The 10,565-nt window shown below is 46.7% G+C and overlaps 1 protein-coding gene across 4 annotated transcripts; it reads right to left on the reverse strand.

Moving 5' to 3' along the window:
• Positions 1-548: 548 nt before the first annotated feature.
• prmt8b (protein arginine methyltransferase 8b) lies at positions 549-10,320 on the reverse strand (the record flags this gene model as incomplete). Of its 4 annotated transcripts, none has more annotated exons than XM_084447945.1 (10): positions 549-632; positions 768-889; positions 2,245-2,395; positions 3,893-4,008; positions 4,794-4,881; positions 5,205-5,347; positions 6,213-6,276; positions 7,888-8,043; positions 9,264-9,482; positions 10,252-10,320. In XM_084447945.1, the coding sequence occupies 10 exons, from the start codon at positions 10,318-10,320 to the stop codon at positions 549-551; spliced, it is 1,212 nt and encodes a 403-aa protein (XP_084304071.1). The 4 variants fall into 4 exon arrangements, with proteins under 4 accessions (XP_084304071.1, XP_084304070.1, XP_084304069.1 ...); XM_084447944.1 differs by having other exon boundaries at positions 9,264-9,485; XM_084447943.1 differs by having other exon boundaries at positions 9,264-9,488.
• Between the last annotated feature and the right edge of the window lie 245 nt (positions 10,321-10,565).

A 10,565-nucleotide genomic window follows, 5' to 3' on the forward strand; every position in this document is an offset into this window, starting at 1 on the left:
GAACTTAGCAATATATCCATAACTTAACGTAATATACAGTACAACGGAACACTATAAAACTACAAACCGTTTTTAGATACCACTTTGATGTTTCAGAGATTACCTATAATTAATTGCTGTTGTGTCCTTTCAACCTTTTTGAAGAAAAGTACTGCCCAGAGCTTTACACACTGGGTAAAGTGAGTGATATCTTTGCAGTGTTGTTACCTTACCTTAAAACTCAAGATCCTTTCATCTAACCCATGTAATACTAATAACAATCAAAATGTAAAATTCATTTAAAATAAAGTTCATTGAGGATGTTACATTCAAAGTGGCGCAAAGGGCAACTTAGTCTAGGTTGGTGGTGGATGATGGCGCTATTGCTAGTAAGTTGCTGGCTCATTCTGATGACATCACTGAGGTACTGGAATGCTGATATCCAATCGGTGTTGTCTGGTGGTCCTCTTCAGCCAATAGGATGGCTTTCCTGAGAGCCTGTGCTCCCCCCCTCTCAAGGTGTATCCAGAGGGGCTGAGGGAGGCTGAATTATGCCCTCTAGTGGCTCATTAGCGCATCTTGTAGTCATGGGAAATGGCAGCCTCACACAGTTGTCCTTTAAAGTCGAGCTCAAAGGTGAACTCCAGGTCACGCTGTGATAAGAGATGAAGACAACTGAATGAGCGATAGGACTTAAGAGTGAATGCAACAGCTCAGTCCAATCATCTCTTATTCCTACAGTATCTAGAGACCACAGCAGCTTTGGAGATCGAGCTCTTAGTTCTCACCACATTCTTCTCGTTCGGCCGGACTGTGATGCTGCCTAAGATCTCCTCTCCCTTCTTCACAGTCAGGTAGTCTTCCAGGTAGAACACAGTCTGCTTCCAGTGGGTGCTGGGGGCGTCAGGAGCTGGCCGAGGGGAGAGGAGACGAGAGAGGGAGGAGTACAAGGAAGGGAGGAAGTCAGTTAAAGGAGTCATGTGTAACTGAGTTGAGTTGGTTAAACTCACCCCTCGATATAAATACCTCCCACACTCACCGTCAAACTGCTAGCTTTTGGGTGGTGTAGCTAAAGGGCTGAATATAACAGGTGGTCACGCGTGTTAGTAAGGATGTTAAGATGAGCGTAGACTGATAAGGAGTTGGAGGAGAATAAGTTGTGTAGGCTGAGAGAGAGAAAGACAGATGTAGAGGGGGACAGATTCCAGAGACTGTACGAAAGACAAGCATAGTGCCTCGCCTACTCAACTTATGTAAACACATATTAAAAACAACATAATGTTCCATAACAAATTGAGACACTGACCGTCAGACAGGCTAGTGGGGCTTACAAAGTCTTAAGCCCAATTTATGCTTCGTCGAGCGACACTTTTGATGTCATGGGCAACTTGGGCGATTTTTCTAATGACGCTGACTCCGTCACATATTGTCGCTCAAGTGGGATTGGATAGATAGATAGAAGGCTCGTGCGTTGCCATGGATATGCTTGTTCCTCAGCCTTGTTTTAGTTTGGGCTGTCATTTGACGTTTGTCTGTCATGGAAGGAGTAGAGGAACGTCTCTCCCAGCTTGTGAGGAGATATCCCCGTCTATACAATTCATCCCTGCCCCTTCACAGAGATGCCCAAGTACTGCGGAAAAGAATGAAAACAAACCACAATGAAAACCACCCTCTCTGAATAACCTCTTTACCTCAGATTAATCTCTTTCCCTCAGAAAGCCGCTTCTCTCAGAATTACAACAAACGCGCAACAAAATGACAAGCGCGCGGCTGATTGTTGCCATAGAGACGACGCGAATGTCGCCCGAAGCATAAATGCTACATATCGAGCGACACTTTTTTTTTGTCCAGCGACATTTGTAGAGCGACACTTTTCAAGAAGCATAAATTTGGGTTTAGGGAGAAACTGGCATTCTGTGCTCTGTCTCAAACCACCACCAGAGGGCAGTCAAGAGCTGAGTTTAGCTTTAAGGGAATTTTATGGGAATAAAATAATGGACTGTGCACACATGTTCTCGACCACCTCTGTCAATCCCTGACAGCTACACTCCACTCATGTTGGCACCTCCATTTAGAAACTGGAGTTTATGGTTCAGGAGTTTCTAGGTCAAACAGTTTCTGAATATTTTAGACAGAATCTATAGGGGGATCATCAAAATAACGTACTATAAACCTAGCATGTATGTGTGTGTGTGTGTGTGTGTGTGTTTGTGTGTGTGTGTGTGTGTGTGTGTGTGCGTGTGCTTTGTCGAGGCGGGTCCCAACCGGTGGAGAAGCCGGTCTTCTTGTGACACTTGGTGAACTCGATGTTGAAGTAGGTGACCAGCGCGTGGACGTAGTCGTTCCTCTGGATCTGCAGACAGAAGGCCGAGGTGAAGGACAGGTCCTCGCGCTTCACTGTGTAGATGTCCACTTCCTGGGTCAAAGGTCATAAAAACAAACAAACAGTAGATGTCAGTCAATCAATCAATCAATCAATCAATCAATCAAAGCTTTATTTGTATAGCGCATTTCATACCCAGAGGCAAGACAATGCGCTTTCAGGGGGGAATAGGAGAGGTCTATTGTGACAACTGAGATGGAACCCACTAACACTCATACAAACCATCTGTCTGTCTACCGTAGCACTCTCATCAGTGGACAGACATATGAATCACTACGTCTCTGGCTAGGGTCTGGTCCTTCAACCCTCATCTCTTTGGGATTGCTCGGTCATGATGGTTCATGATGACTCAGCAGTCAACTACTCACCCCACAGCAACGGCTTCTCTTTCATCACAGAATTGAAATGAACAGAGGACATCAGCCCTTCATCCTGCCTGGCCAAAGCCTTTTGTGTTCCCTCTATCCCCCCCCCCCCTTTTTTTTTCTTACCTCCCTATGTAGACATTTTTTCTCTGTCGGGCTCCAGTGGTTCTGGTGATTAGGTTTTCTCTGGCCTGTGCTCAAGGGCTCAGACATATAATGTCACTCTGGAGTTGAAATTGGATAGGACCATGTCCTCTCCTGCTCCCTTCCTCCAAAGAAAGGTTGCTGTACTTTTTCACTCATTTGGTCATTCAATCATTGGTTTATTCAGTCACAACATCTGGACTCCTTTTATTCTTTTTTTTAATCCTCCATCCATCCCTCCATCCATTCATCTTCAAAGCAACATGAACTGAAACCGATGCTCATGCCTCACACACTGGCATCATGAGGACACACGTCACATTTTCTCCCATCTCTCTGGCATTCGGAGTGACATCGGCTACGCCTTATTGGAGAGGACAGCGGCGATACATCATAATCTGTCAACTGCCATCCGATCGACCGCCGCAAAACCAGCAGACGGTGAAATCTCTTCTGAATCTCTCCTTGCAGTCACACAGACGAAATGTCTCTTACGGGTGGCGATTGACATGCAATGCACAAACTGGGCAGCTAGACCTGTTTCAGGCTTATCACAGAGATCCCCATCGCCTCTGTGACAATTCAATTTCAGAAATGGATGTTTCTGCACATTGTCTCATATTGTCTACTGTCTGAATATTGACAGATTGCTCTTGGTGAGATTGTCATTGTTAGCGCCTTAGTTGGTCTGGCCACCCCTCTGGATGTGGTACATTGTATGGCTGAAGAGGTGCTCGGTAGGAACCCACACACACACACACACACACACAGTGGAGAGGGATTGAGGAGACGCCTACACACGGCATGTGTCCTGCTACCAAAGCGCTTAGTCAACCCACTGTGATTCAGCCTGTGGGCTTTCACAGTGAGCCTCCGCATGTTCACACACACACACACACACACACACACACACACACATACACACCAAGCCCGTATGAGTGTTCCCTGTGAAGATTTTGTTTATTTCTCTCTGTCTCTCTCTCTCTCTCTCTCTCACACACACACACACACACACACTGACCTTTACAAGGCAGGAGTTGGTCACCACCTGCTTTGGATCCACCACGTCCACCAGAGGTTCCCTGATGGCCACGTTACGGATGCAGGTCATGTCAAAGCCATAAACGTTCTCCCACCCTGTACACACACACACACACACACAGATATGTGCTTACAGTTTTGGTTGGTGAATCATGTTTCGGAAAGAGTGGGAAGAGTGGGAAGAGTTATGTGGGAAGAGTTCATTTCATTGGAATTCCACAAGTTATTTCAGAAATGTTCGCTAAACTACAGCACAGCACAGCTTGCCCAAAACACACGGGAGCAGTTCCTCTGCCTCCCTCTGTGTCTCTTTCTAGTTTCACTCTGAAAGACACCGCCTGCAATAGATCCTGGCCTCCTACACCAAGGATGGCAACCTTCCATTACTCTGTATCCTACTGCCATTTGGGTGGAAAACAGAGCAGGAAGACTCTCTCTGAGACTGCCAGACTGGGCATGTGAGAGAGAGAGAGAGAGAGAGGAGGGGGGGGGAGGGGGAGAGGTAGAGGGAGAGAGAGAGACTGACTGACTAGTGGAGGTGGGATGCCACCAACGCATATAGCTGCTAAAAACAGCATGGTCAGGGTGTGGGTGTGTAAGAACGTAAGAAAGACAGTAAGAAAAGAAAGACAGTAAGAAAGACAGTAAGAAAAGAAAGAAAGAAAGAAAGACAGTAAGAAAAGAAAGAAAGAAAGACAGTAAGAAAAGAAAGAGAAAGACAGTAAGAAAAGAAAGAAAGAAAGACAGTAAGAAAAGAAAGAAAGAAAAAAGACAGTAAGAAAGACAGTAAGAAAGACAGTAAGAAAAGAAAGAAAGAAAGACAGTAAGAAAAGAAAGAAAGAAAGACAGACAGACAGATAGATAGATATACTCGTGCTCACAGTGGATTTTGAAGTCCTTGTATTGCCTGTCTTCGATGGCCACCACGTAGAGAGCAGCTCTGTCTGGAAACATCAGTCCTCCTGGCTTCTGAACAGGAGAAAGGAAAGACTGTACAGTGTGTCCTTCAGGTGTTCACAGTCACACACACAGAGGCCATCTCACTATTTATCTTTCTCTCTCTCACAAACACACACACCACACTATGGCCTTCCATTGGTCACGGCTATTCACATTCGCACACCAGGCTAGTAACATTAGATCACACACACACCTATAACCCTGAAGCTACAGAAGGTGGAAACCGGAGAAGAACCTGTCTGAAAGGTAGATGTGTCCTTTTGTCAGTGTGTGGAGACCCATGCACGCACGCGCACACACACACACACACACACACACACACACACACCTACCAGCCATTTATCCCTGGCGAAGATGACGGTGTTGAGCATGGACTCGTAGAAGAGGCAGTAGCCCATCCACTCTGAGATGATGATGTCCACCTTCTCTACAGGAAGCTCCACCTCCTCCACCTTCCCGTTGAAGATGGTGATGACTACAGGGAATCGCAGACAGCACATTTGACTCCACAACACCATAATGGCTCTGGCATTCAACGGGATCCCAATTTGTGAACTACAGTATATTTCAAAGTGTAATAGCGTCTGAGCGCATCAAAGTAAAAGCGTATTATATAAGCTACGGGCTAAATGCCAAAGCGGAATAGTCTGGTAATGTACGATGCCTGCGGTAAGTGAATATAGAGGTGCGATGTGACAATCTGACCACGTATTCACGCCATCACATCTCCGCCTGTGAAACCCGAGGCGGCGTTCCGCTGCGCCGATCGTCAGACAGAGAGACAGTTTGACTTGACGGCTTAGTTTTGCATCTGTTGAGCTTGAAGGCGAGCGTCCGTTTCCCAATCAGAGTCCGATGCAAGGGTGTTTGCGTGCGTGTGCTTAGTATGTGTGTGTGTGTGTTTATGTGTGTGTGTGACAGATAGTTGGAGCTGAAGTGAAGTGATTCCTCAAGCTCAGTCCTCATTTAAGAAACTTTCGTTTCTTAAATGAAAACTGGTCAGTCAATCCCCCACCCCAATTAGGCATTTCTATACAGTGTGTAGGGTCAAATCAAATCAAACTTTATTTGTATAGCGCATTTCATACACGGAGGCAACACAATGTGCTTTACAGAGAGCAATGGGGGGGGGGGGGGGGGGGGTGGGCATAGGTCCTACCCCTACATATTCCAGAGGGAAGCAAAAAAACCAGTTTCACCCGGGGGCCAGAAAAGTGAGCTGTAAAAATTGAGCTGTAAAAAATGTACAGTATACAATCATAAAATACGGGATATGACCTTCAGTCTATTTACCTCCACATTCACATGCTGTATACGTGCTGTTCATAACGGCATCTTACCGTTATGTAGGTGATTAGACTTGATGATCTTCTCTGAATATTCTGATATGCTTGAACACTCAATCTGCAGAAAGGAGGGGGACAAAAACAGGGCAGGTCACACGCGACACCATCAGCGCCACACTGGAGATGAACTACAACCTGCTGCTCTTCTAATCAACTGGAACTGCGCATCCACAATCATAAACCTATAGCCTCTCATCCCGGATGACACTAGCCTCTCATCCCGGATGACACATGCACATGCCCGCACGCACGCACGCACGCACGCACGCACGCACGCACGCACGCACACACACACACACACACACAACCTGATCACTCATTCAATGTTTCTGTCTCTTCGCTTTAAGTGTGATACATGATTCAGACGTCGACGGGAGAGCGAGAAGCGATAATGTATTGGCTGTGAGTGGGAGTGAGAGCCCTGCTTGTGTGCGTAGGACTGCTTTCTCTGGGTCTCTGCAGCAGAGATCTGGACAGGAGCCCAGCGGGGACGAGCTGGACTTGAGCCCAGAGATACACCCTGATGCATGTTACTGGAGTCCCTGAGCACTGCGGAGAAGAGGGCTCTGTCCCTCAGGGAGAGGGAGGTTCACTTGCATGCCGACACAGGTGGAGGGTGACGGTCAATCACCCTCCCAACCAGTCCTGGCAGGATGTTAGTGTGTGTGTGTGTGTTTTTGTGTGAATCAGTGAGCGCAAGTGTGTGTGTGTGTGTCTGTTTTGTGCGTGTGTGCATGTGTGAATCAAGGAGCGAGAGAGTTTGCGTGTGTGCGTGGGTGAGTGTGAATCAGTGAGCGATTGTGTGTGTGTGTGTGTGTGTGTGTGTGTGAGAGAGAGAGAGAGTAGAAACTGAAGGAGGAAGAAGTATAAAACAACAGAAAAAAAACTATTCGGCTACATCAACAGAATGAGGTCAACAGAAGCTTTTGGCTCTAGATTCAACCTTTTAGACAGCTACAGTAATACTGTTGAATAGATTCAACCCTTTAGACAGCTACAGTAGTGCTGTTAAATAGATTCAACTCTTTATGCCGGGCTCACACTACAGGACTTTGGGGTCGATTTATCCCCGATTAACCCCTCCCGACAATTGGAGGAGAAATCTGGTCTGGAACGTAGGTCGGTAACTGACATTGTAATGTGAGGGGTTAACAGACCCAATTTTAAGCATTCCGATCAGCTCACAGGCCCGTCAGAGCGTGTTTGATATTTAGATTATTACATTGCTAGTTTACAAGAGTCGGCAGCGGTTCGTTGTTGAGTTGCTCCCTCAGGCACGATAATATCCTGTAGTATGTGATGAGCTGTTATTTTCAAATCTTGAAGCGTGTGCATGTTTGAGATTCGTGAGAGGAATATCTGTTAAGATTACCCTTATGTGTGTGATGCAACCCGTTGTTGAAATTGGTTGGGATTGTAAATACCCTGTAGTGTGAGCCCGGCATTAAACAGCTAGGACTGTTGAACAGATTCAACCCTTTGGGAAGCTAGGGCTGTTGAACAGATTCAACCCTTTGGGAAGCTAGGGCTGTTGAATAGATTCAACCCTTTGGGAAGCTAGGGCTGTTGAACATAAGATGGCGCAGGCCTCTTATATGCAGGAGGATTAACTGGGGATTTTTAGTCCGAACCCACAGTCTTGCGGCGCGTCGATACGACGGACTCTCACCCCGTACACGTGCCTGGCGCCCGCGTTTGCGGCGAACATGGACAGGATGCCCGTCCCACTTCCCACGTCCAGCACGACCTTGTCCTTGAACACGTGCTTGTTGTGGTACATGGCGTTCCGATAGGTCAGCGTCCGCACCTCGTCCTTCAGCATCTCCTGTCCAGGTCCAGACCACATTGTTTGGGATCGGGAAAATGGCCACTCAATAAGGTAACGGTACAAAATGTTTCTCATGTGTCCTTGTGAGTTCTCATTTAGGAAAGGTCTATTTATCCGGTTTCATTATCATATTACCCAACCCAGAAATAAACCTATGATAAACTTAATCTGGTGTGTGTTGCAGAAGATCGAAGACAGGCAGAGGATGCCAAGCCCAAAGATTGACACTCATAAGGATTAAAAGGATGAAAGCAAATACTGGGTCATTCGTAGTTGCTAATACTGTGAATACACACTGATTACTTATGGTGAAATACAGTGGACATACTACAGTGCACAGTGAATAGGTGAACACTAGCTAAAGCCACATGTGTTTCTAAGCCTGTGCATGTGACTTGCCTGCTGGGTCTATTCATAGTGAATTGTAAAAGAGACGGTGGTAGTACAGTATATAGGCCACCAACCTACGCAATGCTGGCACAGGCTCTTTAAATAGAGAGGGCTATATCACCAAGCCTTATGGGACTCACTCCTACCATCACCCTAAACTCATTCACACTTTCCTTCTCTCTTCCTGTCTCCCCCTTGTCTTCCCTTCAAACCAGGGCACTTCCTCTGTCTGCTCACTGATCAGAACCTGACCCACATGCTGAACATGGCCGGTGTTCTGACTCGTCTAACCGGGTCTCTGTTCTGACACGTCTAACCGCGTCTGTGTTCTTACTCGTCTAACCGGGTCTGTGTTCTGACTCGTCTAAGCAGGTCTGTGTTCTGACTCGTCTAACCGGGTCTGTGTTCTGACTCGTCTAAGCAGGTCTGTGTTCTGACTCGTCTAATCGGGTCTGTGTTCTGACTCGTCTAATCAGGTCTGTGTTCTGACTCGTCTAAGCAGGTCTGTGTTCTGACTCGTCTAACCGGGTCTGTGTTCCCCCGCCCCCTCTCTGCTATACCGCAGCGCTACGTGGGGTACGACCTCTGGGTGCGACCTCTAAACGCCGCCCCTCGAGCAGTCAGACGCGGTGCTGCGCCGATCATAATGCAACATGCAGCTCATTTAACGGACCCAGAAGAATACATTTGGCTGCAAAAAAAAAGAGATGTTTAGAAAGAAAGTCATGGATGAAGGGAAAAAGAATAAAGACAGAACGGGAGGTGAGGGAGCAGCGTCCCTGACCCTTCACCTCCCCACCCAGGTACCAGGATGTTGGCCAACTGACCTCATGGATGCCAAAGTGGGCGTAGGAGTCAAAGTAGTAGTCCCGCGACGTCATTTCCTCTGGATTGAGCAGCTTGGCCATCTTGCCCCGGGTGGGGCAGGTGGAGAGGGCTGCCACGTGGGGGGTGTGAGGGGGGCAGGCCACATGGTGGGAGGTAGGCACAGGTTTGGGCAAGGGGGCAGGCTGTGTGGACAGGGAGTGGGGGACACTGATTGGGTGCTGCCGCTGAGAGGTGTGTGTGTGGGGGGACATAAAGAAGAGGGAGGGAGGGGATAGGTTGATGTGAGTTTTAGAGGGAGATAGATGTCCTCTGTCTCTGCACTGTCCTGTTTCGTCCTTGCACCAGGTCTATTGTTGTCTTTCCATTAGTGTTAAATTCCTATGTGCGAAAAATACCTACCCGGCAAAATAAAATCTGATTCTGATTCTGAGGAGAGGAGGGATACTGGGAGACAATTGAAACTACAGAACCCGTATACAATGTTTTCTGTCTGGCAGTAATAGCCTGTAAACGCCAGATTCAACGCACTACAGTGCAAAATCATGTGCTGCAAAATTTCACATCCAAATGTGCACTGACATCGGCTACATCGACTTGACAGGTCTCGTTAGTCAGCATAGCCTACTGTGCGTTCAGCACCAAGGACAGCGCACCTACAGGCTACTTGCTCGTCCCACAAGGTTATTTAGTTCTAGCAGGTAGCCTACACATAACCAGTTTCTATTATATTTCAGTGACAATAGCAAGTTAGCAACACAACCGCATGGTTCAAGAGAAACCGTATTCTGCATTATTTGCATACATAGCTTAATGGATAACAGCCTGCCGATTCTACAGTTGACGCCAAAAAACGGACAAAGATAATAAAAAGACTCGACAAAAATTCAGTAATTATCTGTCTAAAAATGTATACTAGGATACACAAAACGAAGGAGTTTCACTGGCAGTGCCACTCTTAGGCTACATCGTTTACCGGGTAGGACATACCTCTGAGTGGTCCGTCTCCGCCATCTTTCTCCGAAGGAGCAAGCAGCGCGACGAGTGCCTCAGTCCCATACGAGCCAACGAATTTTCTACAAGTCTTTAGAGAGAGAAAAACTGGTACAAAATAAACTTAGTATAGACTAGCTCTCTTACGACGAACTACCTATCCTGTAAAAAAAAAGAAAAAAAAGATGTATACCCTATTTAAATAGGCTATTCTATGGAATTTGTAATCATAATAGTCTAGTGGAATACTTTTATCAAAGATATTCAATGTTTTTGCATTTCGACGTATTGTTCACTCTCAAAAAGTTATA

The sequence above is a fragment of the Borostomias antarcticus genome (assembly GCF_949987555.1).
Source record: "Borostomias antarcticus genome assembly, chromosome: 13".
Classification (NCBI taxonomy): domain Eukaryota; kingdom Metazoa; phylum Chordata; class Actinopteri; order Stomiiformes; family Stomiidae; genus Borostomias; species Borostomias antarcticus.